Raw genomic sequence first — 22653 nt, forward strand, 5'->3', positions numbered from 1 at the left:
TTTTACTCTGAGAGGCTTTTTCGCATTTGAGTGTTTGATCAGTTCTGAATGTCCAAATGGCCTACTAGAATTTCCAGGGCATAAAGAAACTACTTAAAGATGTTATTATATTTAGAAAAAATATTATTATATTAATGTAATAAATTATAACCTTTATAAATAAACATTCTCAGATACACATAAAATGTGTTGTCCCATTTACCTGCTGCCATGTGCTTTTTATGTAATTAAATATGAGCATCAAATACTTTAGAACGTTACAGCACCTTCACTCTAAAGGAGAAAAGCTGATTCTTGTTGATAATATAATATGTCTTGTGCCGATGAAAAAGACTTAAATTAATTGGTTGAAATACTACACAGATACTACAAATCCAACTAATTACATTTTTGAGTCCTTATGCCATCATTTAGTCATTTAAAACAAAATTTAGTCATTTAAAACAAAAGAAAACAAGAGCTATTTAACATTTAAAAATAATCATGGTAATTTGGGGCATGAATCATTCCTTACATTCTTTTCCAGCTACAAACAATTTCTGTTGGGAAAAGTGCCATATAGTATCGACAGTGACAACAAATTGTATTGTCCAGTGAACATCTGTTTCCGACTCCCACACTGATATTGCAGGTTGGGTACTTCTGAGTTAGTCTTCACAGGCTGCCCGACCACAGAGGAACTGGAAATTACTGGTACGTTCAACTTTTATTATTGGAACACAGGAAAACTTTATCATCATGCTGGGAAGTTCTGTATCTTTTGAAATATTGGAAGGAGGGTTATGTTAGCACAGAAACCCGCATGTGATAGTTCTTACGAAGAAGGAGAAAAGTGGCTCCTGTTCATTGCGTCCCTCAGTATATGCAGGTATGCAAGTCTGAGATCAAAATGTCAAATGTTTGTTTTTAATAAAACAAGCAGCAGGGCAAACAAAGTACCAGATTCTGCCAGTCTTGCTCAATAGGTAGGCTGTGTCCCTATACAAAGTACCCATGAAATCCAAAGCACGGTTACTTCAGGCAGAGCAGACTGAGGTTTAGTATGGGTTGCACAATGCGGCTCTAGGGAATGTTGGTCTTGAAGAAATAACTGATCTTTCTAATTCACATTTATTGCACCAAGGTACTATGATAGCAACTTACAGAGAAAGACTGTGTTAGCTAGCTAAAACTATTACTGTTAAAATAAAGCAAAACACAATGACCTAAGTAATGTTTTTCAAAATTGAGGTGACTTTGTTAGAATGATCAATGCCATATTTTTCATGGTTATGCCAACATTTGTTATTCGGTTTGGAGGAAAGTTCTGCTTTGGCAGGGACAGAGAAGAAATGAAGATATACTCTTGATAGGCGGTAAGTGCCAGTTTGATAATGCTCCCACACCTGATCTGTAAGTACATCAGCCAGTGCGGAAAAAAAGTGCTGAAAAAGATTCTCTTTTCCAGAGAAAGAGGAAGAGAGAAACTCCACCAAAATTTATATTAATTAGAGTGGCCAGCATGGAGGGGAATCAAAGGCAAAACGTGTGGAGCTCCCGCTGGTGAAGAGAAGACTGTGCCTTAAAGGAGAGAGATGCAAATGAAAAATAAATGCTTTTCAATGTCCTCATATGAGCTAGCCATATAAACACTCATTTTGAGTTCTAACACTTCCCAATGCAAATACTCTCACTGAAAATTCATTCTTAGTCTGAAGGGAGCTTTGTCCTTGACCACACCTGCAGAATAAGAACCTATGTGTCTTAAGAACGGCAGGTCTCAACAAAGTAAAATAATCGCCACATCCATATATCTACTTAAAGTTGTTGTTGTTATTGTTGCAGTTGTTACTTATCCTTTGTTATAAACAGTCTAAGTCCTGCATCAGAAAAATATTTTTTGATGCTATTCCTTATAGCAATTTTGGATTTTTCAAAGAGTAGGAAGTCTGTGTAGAATCTTAACAATGTGGCCAATATGCGAAACACCGTTGGGAAATTCTAGGTCTCAGGCAGAAAATTGCCTGATCTTGCTTTTCATAAGTGTAATATCAGTACATATGTACCAATCAAAACAATACTCCAGTAGTATTTGTTTGAGAGTCTTTCTGTCTCCTTCTTTTCTATCCATACATAGGCAGAAGGATCATCAGGGACTGTGGAGTGGTTACAAAAGAAACTGAAACTATTTTAGACCAGGGTGACCTGGGCATCAGCTACGACATTAGTCTTGGCTTCCACTTGCACACTAGATAATTTGTACCACCACCTAATTTAGTTTCATGCCTCCCAGCAGCCTTTCTACTGCATCCCTACCATCTCCTGCAATTCTCTCAAATGTCATGGTTGTTATGCCCTAAAACTACACAGACAAGTGGGAGCAGAACTGGAGACTTTGGGCAATTGTCTCTCGTTATTTTCCCTGGATGATTTCACTGCTACCTGAAGGAGAGTTTGGATTAGCCACTTCTGTGGCCTTTTTTGGGGTGATTTTTATTGAGCTATGGGAGTAGCAAGATGGATCAGAGACTGCAGGCCTTTCTGAACTATCCACTCTGAACTCTCATCTCAAAGAAATTCACAGTTTCCTAAAAGTATGCACAAGGAGTACTAGGGAGTGTCACTGAAGCACACCAAGTGTTGGTGAAGATCTCACTGTGGGTCAGTGCAGCCCATGGCCACAAATAACTGCAGTTACTGCTGCCGGCATAGTGACTGTGGTACTAATATAATTCCAAGAAAGAGAAAGGAAAAGAAGAGACAATAAATAAGAAAAAGAGGATTTAGAAATAGCACGTAGCAAATGAAACTTAAACACTTGACCCAGGCAGCTCTACAGAAGAAAACAGGAAACTGGCAGTTGCTCTAAGTGAAACTGGAAATACGCTATTCAATATCTTAACTTGCACTACTTATTTGGAAAAATTTCTCATCATCTTCAGTAAAGTTTTCTTCCGATAAGCAATACAGGACCCATAAGCACAACTTGACTTATGCTGAAAATCACTATATGCAGGACTGACTTCTTCAGCTCCCTGTTTAGGAGAGAGAGTGGTTGTAGGTGCACAGGGAATTCTGGGCATCGCGTGGAGAGGAATATGGTTCCCAGCGCTCTGTTACTCACCTCTCCCCATACTTTTAAGATGGATGAGGTGGATTCGGGCATGACCGGACAGCCCAGGCACTACCTCCCGTAAGGGGCTGCAACAACTTACTTCTAGAGTGGTAAGGGATTATGACTCAGCACCATCAGTCACTGACGTTGCTCATTACTCAGGACAAACTGCAAGACTGCAGTAAGTATTCCCCAATAAATACTGAAAGGTATCCAGATGAGACAAACAGAGGGTGCTGACTGTTACACCAGAATAAAGACACAATTCTTCGTCACATCCAGTGTCACTTAGTCAGGGTGATGTTTCCTGTATTCAGCAAACATGCCAGTAAAAGAATTTCCTTGGCATACAGACAACATGGAAATGTCCTTTTAAAAATCAGTTAATACGAACAGAACTCATGAGCTAGCTGGAACCATTTCCTATGCTGTGGAAAGAACACTTGAATAAGGTTAACCGAGACATTTCACCCTCCCAACCTCCCCCCTCCCCATCTATTTCTGGATGTCTTCTTTTGTTCACCCTTTGCTAATTATAGTGGCCTTGCTTAGGTTATATTTATAGTCTTAAAAGAGTTGCCTGACTTTTAGAACACTTTATTCATGTATATTTCCTGTGTTTATTGTTGCCTTAACTAATTTTTAAATTAAAATTACTTGATCCAAGATTTTATTTAGCAACAAATATCAAAGTAACTTTTCTTTCAACAAATGAAGAGCTGTATTTAGATATAAAAAAGCATTTTTCTATTTCTGAATTTCTGAAAACAGATTTTAGTTTCTTTCCATCTCTAAGTGATGTGTATGACAGACAATTCCAGAATTAGACAAAATTAAATTTCTTTCTTTTTTCATGGCAGTATGATTATTTTGTATCTTAGTATATTTATTTATTTATTTTTGTGTCTGTAATGGTTGCTTTAATGACTGTGGTGTTTCCAAAGGACAATATTGAATATTTATCTGCTTGGACTGCCCTGATGTTTACCTAACCACCTGGAACTGAACATCTACCAGCTACAGAAATGGAAAAAAGACATTGAGGGTGTTCATATGAAATTATAGCTTCATTTTCATACTGGAACCATGCTTTATCTCTCCAAGTTTTCCTCAATCCTCTCTTATACCTGCCCTTTTATTTGCTGTAGTTGCTCTACAAACATGTTTGTACTAATGGCAATAGCTACAACTTTTAGTCCTTAATTCGAAACAGCAAATAAAAACCATTTCAGAGAAGAAAAAAAAAAAAAGGAACATGGCACAGCATCTGAGAGCAGGGAGAAAACACTTGTATGGAAGAGGCTGAGCTATGACCCTTAAGCTCACAGCATTTTTAGGTTTTGCACCTGGCGTTAGGTGCTGATGCCCAGCAGGTGGGGCAGGCTCCCCAGCCTGGTGCAAGAGGGCCCTCAGGCCTGCAGCAGGCCCTAACGGCCCCACCTGGCCCCAATCTGTGGCACCATTTAAGCTCCAGCTGAGGCCATGTTCCCCTTTAGGTTGCCTTGTGGGGTTCTTCCCTTAAGCACTACTTCAGTTGCCTCCTTGTTTTGGCTTGTCCCCTGTCCCTGCAGCCCTCTGAGACCTGCCCTGGTTGGTGCGTGGGGCAGCAGGCTTGTGCCCAGTGGCTGTGAGGAGTAGTGCCTGCTGGTTTCTGTGTGTGGAGAGCTGTGCGTGCCCCCTGCCCTCATCCAAGCTGAAGACCTGGAGGAGAGAGCCAGCAGTTCGAAGTATGTAGTAGGTACCAGGCTTAGCGTATTAAAAGGAATAACCACTGGGCAAAAATGCAAATGCTTCATGTCAATTTTCTGATGGGGTAGGATAGAGTGTAAGGCAGTGTGTTGTGACTTAGTCTGAATAAAGCTGTTTTCTGTTAGTGTGCTGAAATGGCTGGAAATGTGGTAATTTGGAAGATTCTTATTAGAAGAAAAAAAAAACGGAAGACTGCTAAAAGCTGTTCTAAAGATAGTGATATTACATTTCAGTTTGCTTTTAACTGATCTTTCCATCCAGGTGTGGGGCAAAGTGGGAGTGCTGAAATAGGCACTTTGTATGTCACTTTAATAAAATTTTTGTAATGTACACATTTAATAGAGTACCAGATTTTGGACATAGTCGTTACCTTTGGATTGTCTGTAATGAAGTTCAAGCCAAAGGTTTATTATTTAGTTGGCTATCTCCCGAATTGCTCTCAGATTTAAATTAATTGTTGAAATATGCTTTCCTCCTGTACCAAAACTCACCCTTTTTGAGGCTGATTTTTTTCCATCTTTGCTTGTAGTGGAGAAAATAAACAACTACATTTTATTTGCAGAGCATGAAATTAATCTTTACTTCCTTTTAAAAGCAGTCTGGCATGGATTCAAATACTTGTAACTTGAGGCTATGAAATTGAGCAAACTGTGATAGCTTGATATATGACCAAAACCAACCAAACAAAAAAAATCTATGGCCGTGTTTTTGGGTACCATAAAATGACATACTTCCCTGGAAGGAAGCAGGCTATTCTGTTTTAGATAGCTGAAAATCTCCTTGTTAATGCACACTGGCTGAAGTCTAGAGCTGAGAAATACCAGACTAAGAAGTTTTAGTGCAGTCTACCCCGACTTTTACTGCTTCAATATGTAGCTGTAAAACAATAATTTCATAATAATTTTAATATCAGAAATGGAAAAGAGTTAAGTATTTTACTATGCTTCTGTGACTATAAGGCTGTAGAGTGCATTCAGCCTGTTTTTTGAGTGTTCAACCTGAAAGTACAACCTGATAGCTCTCAGCTTTAGGCCTTTTCTCCAGTAATGAGTCTGACTGGATTTTGCGGAAGCCATCTTGTTACTGCTTCCACAGGTAGAGCGCAGTTCCTCACTGGCTGAAGTCTGTTTTGTTCAGGTGTTGTGCTTCTACATGGTTATTATATGGCTGTATTTGTTGTTTCATCAAGCTGTGGAAACTTGAATCTCGTAATCTTTCTTCATAAATCACCCTTTTCTCAACTTCTGTTATCGTTTTGTCAGTATTTTTCAGGCCTAGAGCTGAGTGGATTATGTAAGCTATTGACTCCACAGTGCTGTATATATAAAGGTGATCATCCCTTGATGTGGAGCAGCTTATCTTTATATATGAAATTATAAAATAACATGATTTTATATTATAGGCTTTTGGAAGGATTGATAGGAAATCTGTAAGTGACAACATTATGGCTGGGATTTCATCCTTTCTGCAGGTGATTCTAAAGTCTACAGGTTAACAGAAGAATGTTGTTAAATCTAAACAGCCTTGGTATAGAGGCAAACTTTCAGAAATATTATAAGAGTAATGAACACATACACTGTATCAGAGTGATACATGTATCATACAAAATCATTGGATGTGAATGAACAACTTCCACAGAGTAGAGTTATGTTCTTCCCACAGTAAGATTTATTGCCTGGTTCTAAGAAATGCCTTAATTTTCAAGGGTGGTGGTGGTGGTGCAAATGGCATTATTTTCGTGGCAGACACATGGAAAAGAGTTCTTTGCAAATGAAAGTCTGTCATTTTACCAATAAAACTGACAGTCTTGAGCAAAATTTGAAATACATCATTATTTTCCAAGAGATTGGAGTTTTTTTCTTTGCTTTTAATGTGTAAAGCTCTCTCTAGCATTTAGCAAAAATATGAAATCACAGCAGAAAATAACAGTTTAAAGTAGTGGTCTGAAAATACAATAGGTTATAGTAACATCAGTACAACTTTGATTATTAGAATTTAGTATTATCTTGGACTAACCATAACATGTGAGCTCTGAACAGCATTGTCTTCATACTGCCCTACAGCAATGCGATATGCATTTGGTAGTGTACCCAGTTAATCTTTCTACTGGTGCAGCTCACTGCTATCTTGTGCTTCAATTGGGAACTTACACTTTTGAAGGAAAAAAAGTAACTTGTAATGTTAAACTTCTGTTTTTTATATCATATGGCTCCAACTTGCAGCTAAATATGCAAGTGTGTCTTGTCCCTCCTTTGTAAAGGCTGCGGTGTGTGCTTCAGGCCGTGTGGCAGGGGTGGCTGTAGGTACAGAACTCCCCATGGCCATGCTACAGCCTATTACATCTTTTCTTGTTATTAGCATTAGGATGGGCTGGACAACTTTTGGAAGTGTTACTCCCTCAAATTTTTGTCTACAATAAATAATAAAACACTTATTGCATCATGGCTGTTCATGGGAGCCTGTGTAAATTTGCTATAGTGAACGCATGATGGCAAATCCACTCAATTGTAGGACTTAAAACAAACAAACAAAAAAATCACCTGTGTGAAGCATGACTGCATAATCTCAGCCTGATGCTGAACATCAGACATGAGATTGAAAAGTAACTAAATCCAGGGTGACTGAATTCAATCTGACTCCACCATGTGATGTTGTCACCTCTGATAGCAGGAAAGTACACAGCTTTGACATGAATGGACATAGGAGAATGTTGTCTTTTTACCCCTAGAAAAAGTGCCAGAGGCTTAGCAGTGAAAAGCTGTTTAGAAAGGCTACAAAATGGCATGCCTGTATGCTGAAATACTGCATTTAGTCATGTACTTTCTTCAGAAGAGATCAAGAAGATGATCATGAAGTTAACTTCTAACAGAGTGTTCCCCTACAAGGTTCAGTAGGGTGGCAGGTATAATCCCGTGCTTCATTAAACACTTTTTTGTGCTGAGGCTTCTTTCCATAGCAATTGTTTTACTATGTCTTTCCACATTTCAAACAAAATGTGCTTGTTATGAACACTTGTCTTTCACAATCCAAGGGTATTTAGTTAAATTAATGATTCTAATGCAAAGAATGTTAGCTGTGTGAGAGGAATACTTTTGTTTACCCCAACGTTTTTTTAATGTTTGAGGAAAATGGTGATGTGTTTTTCAGATCCAAATGCACTCAAACCAGACTAAAAATCAGTAACTACATATGGCAGCATATTCTCTAGTCTGACTACTGACACTAAGGGCAATCTTGAACCTCAGTTTCTGGCTGCTTCCCTGACTGAAAAAACACTACAGTTTTATTTCATCAGCTATGTTAGTTACATTTCCTGTCCTGATAAATGTGTGTTACAAAGTCCAAAAGCACTTGAAGTTATCAAATTGCCTTTGATTACTTAAGTCTAAATAATGTATCAAGCTTTCATCACCCTGAAAAAGAACTTTTAAGGTATTCCATTACTGATACTTGTTCTCAAAAAAAAAAACCACCAAAACAAAACAAAAAAATGCCAACCCCCTATTTTTTCCCCTAATCTGTATTTATCTGGTTTAATAATTCAATTTCTGTACTGAAAATCTTATTTTTCTGTGCATTTCTTGCCATTTAATTTCATGAAGACTGAAGTTTGAAATTAACCATGATGTATTGAGTATTATTATTACTGTAGCTATCTAAAGGCATATTACGAGAGAGAGAGACACCAGTAGTTCTGCTGACCCTATTTACATTAAGTTTGTACTGCTTTAAGAAACAATTTGAAACTCTGCTAATGTAGTTGTGCTTACAAGGGATATGTAATACAAAACTAGGCATGTGTTTGCTTTTTAGCTGCGAAAACATCTGTTTCCATTGTACAGTAGAAGTCCTGCAAGATAGGATCCTTTTGAGATATCTGGTTAAACCATTGTTTCTTTGAAGGCCACGTTTACAGCTAATGCAAGCATAGACAAATTTGTGCTTATAGCAAGGAGTCTGTCCCAGAACTGATACAGTCTGACATCAGTGAATGGTCTAAATCAATTTGCAAACTCAGTGAATAGTTTTAGGATGAGCTTCTTTAATGTGAAGTATGCTGGCCCTTCCTGCAATCATTCACTAATTGGGTTTGTGCTCACATAGTACTTTGACCTATGACATTCTCTCTAAAATAGCCAAATAAGTCAAGGTAGATTTTTTTTTTTTGGTGAGTCACAAATTCTTTAAGCCCTTTTTTGTAATTATCAATGTTTAGTGAATTTTCTGATCCTCAGCCACAAGAAAGTATTCTGAGGACCGTTCTCCAGTGCAGGTTCTATTTTCTTCTGCACCAAGCATACAGCTTTCTTTTATGGGTTGAGGAATACTTTGGAAGTAGTTGTTGAATTTTCCCTGATGTGAGCTGATGAGGAAAGACCAGTCCACTGGAACTGTCTGCATCCTTTCTTGGGGCCAGGTAACCTTTGGACTCTAGAAACTCTTGCAATATTTTCTTTTTAGCTTTGTACAAAGACCTTTCACCTGACTAAGACAGCTGGGTACAAATCTAGCATCCCCAAGGCATTCCTGAGCTTTCATAGCTAAGGATAAGATGGATATATCTTTGTTATATTTACTGAGCTTTCAGCAACTCCAAAATAGCCAACAAAGGCCTTCTTCACTGTTTTACTGGCACATTTATTTCATCTGTGTCTAAAGAACTATACAGAAACATTTCTATTGATCAGTAAGTAAGCATTATGTGTAGTCAAAAGGAGAATTTCTCATGTAATTTCTAATGACAGAGTACCCTGATTTCACAAGATAGATGTATGTTTGAGATTTTAGCAGGTGTTCAAGTCAAAGTTACTAGATTGCACCCGTCTGCTTTGGATCTTGCTCTGGCATTGGTACTCACCCTGACTAGTTTGCTTCATTAATACTTCTGTTAATTTCTGATATCCAATATGAATGTAGAAGGATCTTGCTCTTTAGCAAGTATAAGCATTACATTACATATTTTTAAAACTCAGATAAGGGTACAGTTCTGTGAAATGTTGCAGCTAGTTCTGGCTGATGAATATTTTGACTTAGGCATATAGCACGTACAAACACATTCCAAAAGACATGTTGACAATTTGTAGAACAACAGATGTGAAAATTGTAATAAACATATACTGATAAAAGCTTCATGAAACAAAGTTGTTTTAAAACATCTAGTATCACTTGAGATTTTAAAAAAAATCAATTTTCAGACAAATGGAAAGAAAAGAAAAAGCTTTAAAGCTGTAATTCACTGTTTGTTTGTTTTTAGAGTATATCTAGGCTAAATGTGGCTTAAACCACTGATAGTCTGGGACAGCATTTTTTCATCATGTACTCCTCCCTTTTGATACCTCCTGAACTCTGTTAGCTACAAATGTCTAAGTGTCTAGGAGAAAGGAAAATGTTTGCCCTTGTATATGAATTAAACCTAGTCCTACACATTTCTTTCTTTAGAATGAAGCGAAAGGATACAGAAGAGAACTGTGTACATACTGTTCAGTAATTCACAGCCAGTTGTGCAAGGAAATCATTTGTCATTACAAAATCATTCTGAATTTCATATGAACCACCTTTGTATACTTTTTTATTTCATTATTTGTGTCATTTAAAAATTTAGTCTCAGATCTGCTAATGCACCGATCTTATCTGGAAGACATCTGAAGATGTAGTCTTTGTGTAGACAAGTAGGAATAATAGGAAAGTGTCTTCTCAAGCAAATACATGCTTCTCAGCTGTGTGTAGATAGGGAACAAAGTTAGCTGATTTGAAAATCTAGTTGCTTCTTCCTCACAACTGCCTCTTCCCTTCCTTCTTCATTTAAAATCTGTCATTTACTTAGGTCTTTTTTAATTCCCACAGATTCATGTCCTCCAGAGCAATTTGAAATAGCTGCTTTTCCTACCTTGATCAGAAGGAGCTGACAGCATGGATGGACAGAAGAGGGCCATATTCAAGAAAGGTTTGGAAATCCTTTGTTTAATTCTGATTCTCTGCTGCTAAGAGATGGTGTTACCTGGTGCTGTTAACAATGTAGAGTCTAATCTAAATGTGTTTTGAGAACCTCACGTTTTTGAAGTTGAGAAGTTTAAAATTCTTAGTGTTGTGTTATCCAGTCCCTAAATGATGGATTTCCAAATGTGTTGACATTGTTCTGGAATGCTGTGCAGTTTAGTAGAGCTCGTCCAATTAAAAATCATATATGTATATATAGGGGTACGAATATATGATGAAACTGATGCTTCCTACAAATGTGTGGAAAAAATTCACTGGCCATTTTCATACATAGTGAATTTCTAGAAGTCTGTATATATGTGGTAGTACATGTATACTACCAAAGTTAGGAGCAGTTGATCAAAACTTTCATGAAAAACATTTGTGTCTTTTATGTCTGTAGTAGTAAGCATGTATTAGTTGAAGAATATCAACCAGCCTGAGGCTGGAGGTGAAGACCATCTCTAGAACTGTTACCAGCATAGCATGTTGAACGCATATGAAATTTGCCTACAGATGAAGCAGTAGAACCACAAAAAGTAAATGTTGCTTAAGTATCTTTTCATATTATCGCTTGTATCATACCTGTGATTTTTAAGGCAGATCTTAACTTAAAATTCTTACACTGAACAGTATCTTCTGCAAATCTCAGTAATTTTTAAAACGGTTACTCCAGACTGAAGTACTGTATGGGTTGAAAGATCTGGTCCCTGATTTTTAGGACATAGTCTCTTGGAAATATATCGTGTTGTAATTCTAATCATTAAATTACTTAAAACGAGCAGCATAGCTTCCTAAAAAATTATAAAAAGCAAATAGCAAACTAAGATGTGACAGTTTTCTCCACTTTTTAATCCAACTTCTCTTTCCCCTCTGAGTAAGCTTTGTCCCTTATTTCTCTTTATGCTGAGCTTATAATGGTTCCTGCAACTATTCGTATGGAAAAGTCTGAGAGAAGCTGGCATTGTATATACAACATACACAGCTTTTCTTGCAATCATGGGCTTTATTTCATCTCTGCATCATTATGGTTATGATAGAAATTCTGTTGTGGCAAGCATCCTGACTGCAGATTTTTAATGAGATCTCTCTGTGCTTGATACATATAGATTCACTTCTCAGTGAACTTCTACAGTAATTGTATTTGGATATTGTATTTTCCCTTTATTACACAAGAGTAACTAAGAAGTTATGGGTGGTCACAAATTTACAGAGTTCTGCAGCAAATAGTTATGGCAAAAAACATCTCCCTGTTGCAGGAGGAGATTCAGTGACTGGCAATGTAATAAGGAAATTCAGATGTAATTTACATTTGTTATCTTATTGTGGTGTTTTTTTTTGAGATGGATCTTTTATTCATTCCAGAGCTAACTTCTACATTGAGTGGTTAAAAACTGTAGTTTCTCTATTGTCTGATTCAAAATTTTTGGCTTAATATTTCTGTCAGAGCTGACCACAACAAACCACAAAATTGCCTTAATGAATAATCTCGAATGTATATGGGGGAATTTCTGGCCACCAGAGAGCTGTGCATAAGGATTTATTGGGTAGTCCCACTTCCTAGTGCACCTAAAGGTCATTGTAGCCAGTGTAGATTACAGGAATCCCCAATGTATCAGTGGTGATGAGAACCAAAAGAAGTCCTTAAGGTAATTTCTTCCTCCTTGCTTTCTGTTCTGTGTGTACCCTGCTTAGGACTTAGCCTTCATAGCTAACTACACACACGTGCACACACACACATTAATATCCTAGTGAGAAAGTTAATATTCCAATATGGACATACACATAGTCTACGTAGATGGCAGAAATAGGGTTCCTTTCTGTGTTACTTGAGATAATAACATAAGTTTGTAAATGAGTGTAGAACGGTGTAACAAGTATGCTTACAGCTCAGAATACAAGTCAGAGAGAAAGGATGACAAGGAAGGAGTAAAATTCACGCTAGCCCCTATGGAGGTTAATAATTGTGATAAGTAGCAAAATACAGAAGAGATGAACTGAAACTTGAATCTCTTTGATACAGCTTATTACAGGCTCAGATGGAAGACAAGTACAAATTTCTCCTCATAATAATCTGTCTACTTAAAGCCAAATAAATTAGAGATGCTTGGGGAAAAAGACAAACCATATTCTCTTACTCGAAGTACAACATTGTAAAAATTATCTTTTGTTCTTAATTGAATATAATGTAAGATTGTTACCTACCTTGAGTTCTCTAAAAAAGATGCTACTCCTAGCCCACTCAACAATGGAGAAGAGGGTTTGGTCAGCCATTTTACACATAAGCCCAAATGTGTTGAGCTTCTCATGTTTGCTTCTGTTGGCTTGCTCCTGCTGCAGATATGCCATGATCTTAGCTTGGACTTGTGGCTCATCTGGCTCACACTTGAGAAGTTCCAATATCAGATGTGGAATACTTGCTGGTGAGCTTGTTTGGTAACTATCCATGTATGAGTATCCCATTATTGACTCTGGTGAGCTAGTGTAAGGGTCAGGGTACTCAGACTTGATAGCACGGCTTGGAAAATGGCCATATGTTTGGTAACCTTGCAAGCTGCCGTGGGGTGGCATTGTCATACTAATCGGAGAGGTTACAAAGGGACTTCTGTCATAGTCTGTAGGAGGCAAGGCAGTGTGGTTCAGAGGTAGGCCTTTGGAGGCAGAATGGATGTTCTGGATCGCAGAGGATATTGTCAGGTCAGTTGGCATTGCTTGGATCACCTGAGTCATGGCTTCCAGTTTAAGTCCATTTGCTCGGATAAGAGCTTTCTTCTGCTGCTTCAGTGCCCTGTCTCTCTTGTACATTGGTCCAAACTTGTTTCTACCGCCACGCATTCGGTCAGCTCGCACAGCTGTCAGGGGAGAGAAGGAAGTAAATCGTAACGAAAACTTGAAATCAAGATGCTTTAAAGAAACATAGTAGGACAGAGCAGAAATGTAAAAATGTAATGCCATGATTTTTTTTCAATTTCAAAGTAGCACTTTTATTCCTGAAGAAAAAAAAAGATTTAATAAATGTCACTTTCTTCAGGTAATTTAAATATCACATGCATGTCACTAACATGAAAGAACTGCTCTTTACATTGATTAGGAGACAGGGACAAACACAATGGTTGGCTACAGGAATTTCACACCTGCTATGGGATCATGTGGAGATCTCAATGTATATTTGGTTTTACGTCAAGCTACTATGTCCTTAAGAAACAAGGGCTGATGTCCAAAATTTGTCTGAGATGTATCCAGTGGACCCCATTGTCTCATTATAGTCATTTTGTTACTGCCTTCCACTGCAGCAAAACATCTGAAACGTAAATTGTGAAATGTTCAATAGTCACAAAGGGGAATATGTTTTTCTTGGCAAAAAAGGAAATATTTTCTTTTGAGGATTCTGTTCAGATTGGTGTAAAACTTGGAAAAAAAAATCTAGGTATCTGAACAGCTTTACAGAAATGTTTAGCTGCAGTTGGAACATGCAGAGAGAAAGCTGTCAGCTCGCTGCCTTCCATGTAGAAGGTGGAAGTGACAAACTATTGGCACTGTTCTGGCTTGTAATGTCTCTGGAATTAGAAATAATTAAAACAAATCCACTTCAACAGCTGCCTTGGGAATCATACTGGTGGTCTCTGTCACAGCAGTGTCTGTCACCATGGTATATATGTAATGGTCTAGCGAGGAGCTCCCACCAAGCCCACCTTGCCCAACGGCAATTAGATTGAAAGAGGAACCTTTGACAACCTGGTGACATGTTGAGACTGCTGAGATTGCTGGAGGTTAAGTTCTTGAGCTTTTTATCTTAGGGATTAGTAGAACATTAAAAATTTATTATGAATGCTAGATAACACATAATGCTGTACATTATCATAAGGACTTTAACGTTTAATGATTTTTTTGGTCCATGGTAATTTATGAACTAGACTTTAAGGCTATATATATCACTATCAGGGAAATACACATATAAATGTCACAAGCATTTACAATTATGGAAGTACACATTCTTCTGATTTTCTAAATAGAGGAAAAGTTGTATGTGTACATAAAAGGTGTACAGCTAAGGAAGTTAAAGTATGTTTTTAAAGTATCTTTAAAAATACATGTACTATACTTACATTTATAGTAAAAATGCTTCTAATATTGCTGTTAAATGTTGATTTTGAGTGAAATGCAGGAATTTAAAATAATTAAATCACCATGCTGCTAAATGTAATTAACTTTAAATATGTATACACAGTATCCTTCCAAGTATCCTAGAATTAACAACTGTAAGCCAAATTCTATTTGCAAATACTCTCATGTAACTCCTACAAATATTAGGGTGTATTGCATGTAATTGCAGAAGCACAAAATTTGGTCCTGTATTGTTGCCAGCAATTGAGAGGTGTTAGAAGTAGCAGTAGTTACAGATATTGTCCTCATTCTTTATGTCAACAATGAGAGAAGGATTCCAATTGTCCTGTTATTTTACTGTTTGAATTTGGAATACTGTGGGATTCAGAATGTTTAGTGCAGTGTCAGTGCTAGCTGAGTCTCGTGGGCGATTAGAGTAGTGTTGAATTCATCAGACTGCAGGAGGTTGAGTATTCTGTTGATCTTCAGTTATATCAACAGATTTCCGTTGCCAAACTCAGGTGACTGGGGCTTATGCTGCATAGTTCTGTTAAAGGTTTATTCTATCCCTTACTGGTCTGATTCTTCCTTTAAGTCTCAGGTGAATGCAATTTCAGTATGATTTTAAGGATAAGGAATTTATAAGCTTGTCCTTGGTCAAGCAAAAATGCCATTTGCTGTGAAATCTGAATTTTAGTATTTTTTTATATCAAAGTTAAAATTGTGTATATGAGTCTCACACTTTAATCAGAATGATAATTGTGCATTCCATTATCTCAAAGGGTATTGTACACTTCTCATTCTTCTCTGTACCTGAGAGAGCCAAATGAAGTCAAAAAATATACTTCAAAATTCTTATTCTCTTTCATTAGTGCTAACATCTGAGGTGTAGCATCACAAATATAGGACAATTTAAGCGATTTTGTTCTTTAATCCCAAAGCAAGTCAGTGTGAGAAATACATGTATTTTCTCTCACTTATGCCATATTATCACAAGATAATATTATTCAAAAAACAAAAGCAAACAACCCCAGACAAAATAGAAATAAAATTGGATCACTGTCTCTAACAATGACTTTTTAAAATCTGGACTCTTTTTATTTCATGTTTAACCTAAATTGTCTTTTTATAAAGCTGCAAAACTAATTTCCATACTATCTAGATCCCTTCATTCAAAAGCTCAAAAATATTAACATCAAAACATATGTATATGAAATTTGAGTTTATGGTTTTGACTAGGCTTTAGTGATTTTTCCATTTACTCAGATTTTTTTTAGAGAGCAACAATTTCATTGACCTCACAAAGTCACCTTTTACTACAACTTCAAAAACATGATAAATACATAGCATAATTTTTATAAACCAGTATGTATCATAACACATGTAATCCTCTTATTTTTCAGAAACTAATCTATAGTTGACAATATAAGCAAAACTTATAAGGCTTACCTTCTAATTTCATTCCAACGCTTAGACATTTTTGAAATCGACAGTAAGGACATCGTTTTCTCTGTGTTTTGTCAATCTGGCAATTCTGATTTTCTATACATGTGTACCTTTTGTTATTCTGGACTGTTCGCTTAAAGAATCCCTGCATGACAGAAACAAAAGTTAGCCTCTGTTGCTTGAACAGTGTTTCAGCATTTTATTTTATAGAAATCACTGTAGCCTATTTTTTATATACCACTTGAGAACTTCTGAAGTTATACGGTTTACTTTAAATTACAGCGAGCCATACCCAGGAGAAAACCACCAGATTCTAGAGGTTTTCCTGTATTAGGGGTATGTTTTATACACTTACGTCAAAGCTTAACAAGACTGGCTATAGTCTCCTGTGCCCCTAACAGTGGTAGCAGTAGAAAGGTTGACCAGCTCCTTTTGTATTTCTTAATAATTGTAAAACAACTAAAGTGTTCCCTGGAAAGTAATTGTATATGAAATAAGTAGGAACACTATGGCAAAGATAACAAATACAGAATACCTCCTGCTAATGTACATCCCAATGGTGCATGCTAAAGGCATAAGTGCTTGTTATTCATTTCTCATTGATTTTTTTTTAAATGTGCTAAGTTAATTTTCCCATGCCACTAAATATCTTAAATTGCATTGTTCTGGCAAAGGAGGTTCCTTTACAGTGCATTACTTAAAAAATTGCAAAGAACTTAAAACATTTTTACACGACAAATTTGACATGCTATAAATTCATAACTGTTTAAACTTTTGTATAATAGAATCATTCAGATAAATGCAACTCACGTTTGAAGATAAATTAACAAATATTTTATTCTCAAAATTAGTAATTTAATTGTACAATAGTTACTTGACTGTGTCAAATGAGCTCTGAGAGTATATAGTTTGTATAAAAAAAAAAGTGCAAGGTCATCATAATTCCAGAAATCTACATGATAATGTTGAAGGATGAAAATTCTTAAGAAAGCTGCGTTAGACTTCGCAAAACTGATCTGTATTGAGGATACTTTTTTGCTTTATCCTCCAGGAACAGCAATGCTCTAAATGTATATAAATCAACTAAAATCAATATTTAGGACAGTTAGGAAGGAAAGGTGTTCTTTAACTACATCACTTTACAACAGCAAAACAGTTAAAAGCAGTGATAAAGCTCCAATCCAAGCCAGTCCAAGTTGTTTCTTTCCATCTGTACAAATGAGATCTCACCAAGCATAAATGCTTTGGTAGTTAATTTTTCATGTGACTAACAAGAAACATCAGAAGTAAGCCAAATTACTACACATCTGTATTTTTCAATTATCATTTTTTCCTGGTTGTCTGGAACTTTTTTGGGGCTGTACTTCTGTTTGTATGAAGAAATTGGTACAGAACCTTGCAGCTTTCACAGGTGAGAAGTCCATAATGGTACCCAGACACTTTGTCTCCACAGACTGGACACAGTTCCTCAAGGTCTTCATCATAAGAGTAATTCACCATTTTAAACTGAGACACTGGGAAAAGGAGAAATAGCACATTCAATTAGAGTTATGTGAATAGCTCGCTTTTTCTGCAACTGTTCTCGTCTAGAGGGAAAGTCCTCTTTAAGCACGCCACGGCGAACTGCAAGAAGTTTTATTTTTAAAAGTGGAGCTTGCACAGGAACGCGTAACTTTTCCCCAACTGCAAACCCGCGTGATACTTGGCAGGTGGGACACAACCCCACCAGCTCCTTGCCTTCCTCCTCTAAATATTAACATTTCCACAGCGCCCGCGACCCAGCGCCTAGTTTGCGGCATCTCCAACTAACTGAATTCATCCAAATCCGAAAGTAACCGAGGACGAGCTTTAAAAAGGCGGGACGAAAAGCTGGAAGTGCCGCCGGAGGCCAGTAACCGCGTTCGTTTCCTTTCAAGTTTTCTTTCAGCGCCAGCCCGCAAATATTTGCTGAGCCCGAGCGCGACCCGCAGCCCCGCCGGGTACCCACTCGCCGAAGCGGCGAGCTCGGGGCGAGCTGGGCTGGGGGCAGCTCGCCCCTGGGGCTCCGGGGGCGGCCGGTGGGGTCCTGCTGGGCAAGGACGGCGGCGGCGGGGGGCTCCTGAGCAAGGCGAGCGGCACCCCCGGGCTGCCGCCTCCGGCACGCCGCGGCTCAGGGCAGGGGAGCGGCCGCAGTCCGGCCCGACCCGCCGCCTGCCAGAGCCCGGGGAGGACTCGGAGGAGGAGGGCCCGGCCCGGTCCCCCCCCCCCCCCCCCCCCACTCTGCTCCCGGGCGCTGGGAGCGAGTTCCCCTCCTCGCAGGAAAACCCGAGTGGGAAGGCAGGGGCTTTCCGAGCGCCTCGCCCTGGCACCGAGCCTCCTCCGCAGGGGAGCGGAGGGCTGGGCGGGCTGGGCTGGGCTGGCCGCCCCCAGCACCTCCGCGGCCCCCGACCCACCCCTCCCCGGCTTCCCAGCAGGTCCCGGGAGGAGAGGGCAGAATTTCGAAAGAGCGGCCGGGACCGGAGTTTCCACCGCGGGGGTGGGCGGAGCGGGCAGGGTCCGAGCACCGAGCAGCCACCCCCCCCGGGGCAGCCCTCGGACGGGGGCTCCGCTGCCCCCCGGTGGCATTCCCAGCCCGGGCATCCCGCTGCCATCCCGAAGCTTCGCACCGCCGCCACCTGCGCTGCGCCCGGGGGGCAGCCCGGTGCCTGTCGGGGCCCCGGGGGCGGCTCACGGGGTGTCCTCTGCACGATCCCCCCGCAGCTCCGTCGCCGACAACTTGGCGAGAGTTTTTGGGGCGGCCCGGGGGCTGAGCCCCCCTCGCCGGGCGTACGCGAGCACGGCCGGTGTCCCGGGGAAGGCTCCCCCCGGCTACCGCCGGGAGCCGGCGGCCCTAAACTTTTTGGCAGGACGAAGGGGCGCCCCGCCGGAGGGGTAGGAGCCGAGCGTGCGCGGAGGGGGAGCGCCGTGCCTCTCCCCTCTTACCTTGCATGTTTTCCGGCATCTGCCCCTGTTCCCCATTCGACCGGGCGAGTCCCAGGGCCTCCGTCTCCACTTTGGGCAGCATGACAAGGCGGCTGCGGGCCGGGCTGGGGGCTCCGTGACCGTCCGCGACGCCAGCACCTGGACACGGCAGCACAGATTTAGCTGGACCAAGGGGCGCTCGGCGGCCGCTGCCTCTTCCTCCTCCTCTTCCTCCTCCTCCTCTTTCCTCCCTCTGCTCCACGCCAGCCCTTGCCCTGCTGCCGCGGGAGCACCGAGCGGCCCCGGCCGCCGGGAAGCGCCGCCGGGTGCCCGCGGCTGCGGTGGTCGGGCTGCAGGCGGCGGGGGCGGAGAGGAGAGGAGGAGGAGGAAGGCCGGGGGGCGCAGGAGAGGAAGGGGCGACCCCGGGAGCCCGCAGCGGCTCCGCTCGGGGCTCAGCGCGGCGGCAGCCCGGCGCCCCGATCCATGCGGAGCGGCACAGTGCACGGGAGCGCTCTGCCGCCGCTGGTGCTGCTGGACAGGGTTCCCACCCCCGTCCCCCTCCTCCCTTCCTCCCTCCTCCTCCTCCTCCTCCCCCCTCTTCCCCCCGCCACAAGTGCGGAGGTGCCGAGTCAGGACCTCCAGCCCCTGGCCCGCGGGGAGGCGCTCCCGGAGCCCGGGGGCTGCGGGGCGCGGGGGGCTCCGGCGAAGGGGGGCGCTGACACCGCCCTCGCAGTCAGGAAGGCAGGGCCGCGACGAGCAACACCCTCCCACGCGCACACACACACGCACGAGCAGAGACCACTCGCCCCCCGCCCGCTGGTTGGGCCGGGGCTGCGGCCACCCCCACAGCCCCAGCGGAGCCCCCCTGGGCACCAGCCCGGCTGCGCCTCCCTGCCCCGGGCAGCCCCTCGACAGCTCCCCGGGGCCGGCGGCTGCGGGACCCCCGGCGCTCGCCTTCCCTGCGGGCGGGGGGCAGCGGGAACCTGCGCTCGGGGACCCTCGGCCCTTGCGGCCGCGCAGCCCTGGAATAAGCGGGCAGGAGCCGCGCTCGAGCTCGCCCTACCTAGTCTGGCTTTTCGGGGCTCCCTTCCCTAAAACTTCTTGCGAAATGTGCCGGTGCACCGTTTGCGCAAAACCCAGTGCCCTGGCGGAGCCGTGCCTCCCTTCCCCGACCGGCACTGCTTGCCGAGCTGTCCCGAACCGCTCGTTTCGTGCCTGGGCGGCGAGAGCCGGGGGGCCCCGCGGCACGGGGTGGGCCGGGGGGCCCGGGCTGCCCGGTGACCCCGGCCGGACCCCCCGCCCGCCCCCGCTGCCCTCCCGCCGGGGCCCACCGGGGCGGGCTGAGCGGCTTCTGCACCTTCTGCCGCCCGCGCTGCTTCCGTGCGCTCAGCGCCGTTGTGTGCGCTCCGAGGTGAAAACCTTCGGCGCTGAGAAGCGCTTCCGACCGAAGGCGAGGCGAGGCGCGGCACTGCCCGCAACGCGGGTGCCCCGTTTCCCATCGATTGGGGCGGACTGGGTGAAAGGTGCCCCCGGTGCTGACTTGCTGAGCGCTGGGGGCGATCGAAAGATGGGGCGCGGGGGGGGGACCGGCCACCTGCGGCCACGGGCCCGGGCACGCCGCGGTCCTCGCGCTTTGAACCTCCCGCAGCCACCGAGCGGGAGAAGAGAGCTTCGTCTAAGGCAGCTCACATCCCGAGCCAGCCCTGCCCCGGCAGCGCTGAAATCGATTTTCTCGCTTTCTTTTCCCTCTCCGCGCGGGGTTTAGCAGTTCGGGGATGGACCCAACGCGCAGAGAGGCTGGGACCTCTCGGGATCCTTCCCTTCTCCCGTTCCCCTCGGCGCCGGGCAGCCTCGCTCTGCACCAACTCTGTTTCTCCGCTTGCAATTTCACATCCTAGCGGTTCGCCTCCAACGAGTTTTAGCGGGGCAACGTGGCGAGCTGCGGGACCGGCCGGCTGAGGGCTGAGGCCTGAGGCCGCGAGCCGTCCGCAGGGAGAGCCGGGACGCCCTCGTCTCCGGGCCGAAGCAGGTGGGGCTGAGCCCCCGCCTGGGCCCTGGGGAAGCCGCTCCCAGGTGTGCGGGCTGCGACCCCCGCTCTCCCCGCACCGCCCGCGCCCGCTCCCGGCAGCCCGGGGGGCTGAGCGTCCCCGCGGGAGAGGAGCCGTCGGAGCACGGCCCCGCGGGCTCGCCGGCAGGCCTCGGCAGGTCTGCCTACCGCGCAGCGGCGGGGCGCCGTCGGGGAACCAGGTGCTCCTTTCCCTGCTTGCCCCGCTGCGTGGAGGCGCCCCGGGACTTCTGCTCCGGGAACGGCACCCGCGTTTCGGGAGAAAGCCGGAGGAGAAGAAAACCCCGAGCCCGGACAGGGCAGAAGGGAGCCGCCGGAGCGGGACGGGAGGGGACGGGACGGGACGAGACGGCCGCCTGTGCCCCGGCGGAGGGGCTCTCCCCGGCCACCCCCTCGGGTCCGGCCCTAGCCCCCGTCCCCGAGCGCTTCGCTCCCCCCCGTGGGCTCAGTGTCATTCCTCCGGGAAGGCTTTGGAGCCCGTTCAAAGTGTACATTGCAAAGCTGCTCCGCGAGCTATCGCCATAGATGAAAATACTTTGGAGTGGTTATTACACATCCACGTTCCTCCGAAGTAACAGTTTAGGGCAGTACACATTATAAATGATACCTGGTCCCTTGTGGCTACATTTAATTTAACATGGAGTTCCAGCTCTCACGATTGCCTTGAGCAACCTTAATTACCCTTTCTTCTAATCTCTTCTCCATTCCTTACTAAGTTCTCCAAACTTTTTTTTTTTTTTTAATGTGATTTCTCTCCTGAGTTTGCCTGCCTTGTTCTGACTTTGCCTGAAGGTCTTGATTGACGCGTGTAATTATAATTATAAAAGATGATGGCTCGGGGAGCCTCCAGCAGCCTTGATTAGTACAAGGATCAAGACCTGGAATATTTTATACTTCCCTATTTAAATGTATGTACATTTACATTAAAAAAACGCCGTCTAATTTTAAATAATCTGAAGCTTCTTCCACCTCTCTGTTTTCAAGGCAGAGGGTTCTGTGTGATGCTATTTGAAGGCAGGCTCCTATTTCTTACAGCTTCAAAGAGGCCACACAACTCGGGCAAATTTTCCCCTAAGCAGGGACATTTCCATCTCTGAGGATCTGCTCGATGAGCACCAAACAGCACGCTCCCTTACTACCTCCGTGCAGGGAAGTGCCCCGAAGAAGGTTTCATGTACCTTCCCAGCAAGCAAACTCCAGCGAGAGCTTTTTGGCGGGAGCGTTCAAGACAAACTTCGCAGAAACAATGAAAGAAATTAATGAAAGACTGGAAAGTTTC

General features: G+C 43.1%; 1 protein-coding gene across 3 annotated transcripts in view; it reads right to left on the reverse strand.

Annotated features, from left to right (window-relative positions):
- NR5A2 (nuclear receptor subfamily 5 group A member 2) overlaps positions 1 to 22653 on the reverse strand; it is a 90474-nt gene that overhangs the window by 61839 nt on the left and 5982 nt on the right. The window contains exons 1-5 of one of the 3 annotated variants that reach the window (XM_050712241.1): positions 20373 to 20387; positions 19331 to 19468; positions 17765 to 17883; positions 16373 to 16514; positions 13025 to 13671 (exon numbers count right to left, since the gene is read on the reverse strand). In XM_050712241.1, coding sequence (XP_050568198.1) covers positions 13025 to 13671; positions 16373 to 16514; positions 17765 to 17883; positions 19331 to 19412 — 990 coding nt within the window. In that variant the 5' untranslated portion in view covers positions 19413 to 19468; positions 20373 to 20387. Of the gene's footprint in view, positions 1 to 13024; positions 13672 to 16372; positions 16515 to 17764; positions 17884 to 19330; positions 19819 to 20372; positions 20388 to 22653 lie in introns of those variants that run through there. The other 2 variants (XM_050712240.1, XM_035537594.2) reach the window with 2 other exon arrangements.

This window comes from Cygnus atratus, chromosome 8 (genome assembly GCF_013377495.2).
Source record: "Cygnus atratus isolate AKBS03 ecotype Queensland, Australia chromosome 8, CAtr_DNAZoo_HiC_assembly, whole genome shotgun sequence".
In the NCBI taxonomy this organism is placed as follows: domain Eukaryota; kingdom Metazoa; phylum Chordata; class Aves; order Anseriformes; family Anatidae; genus Cygnus; species Cygnus atratus.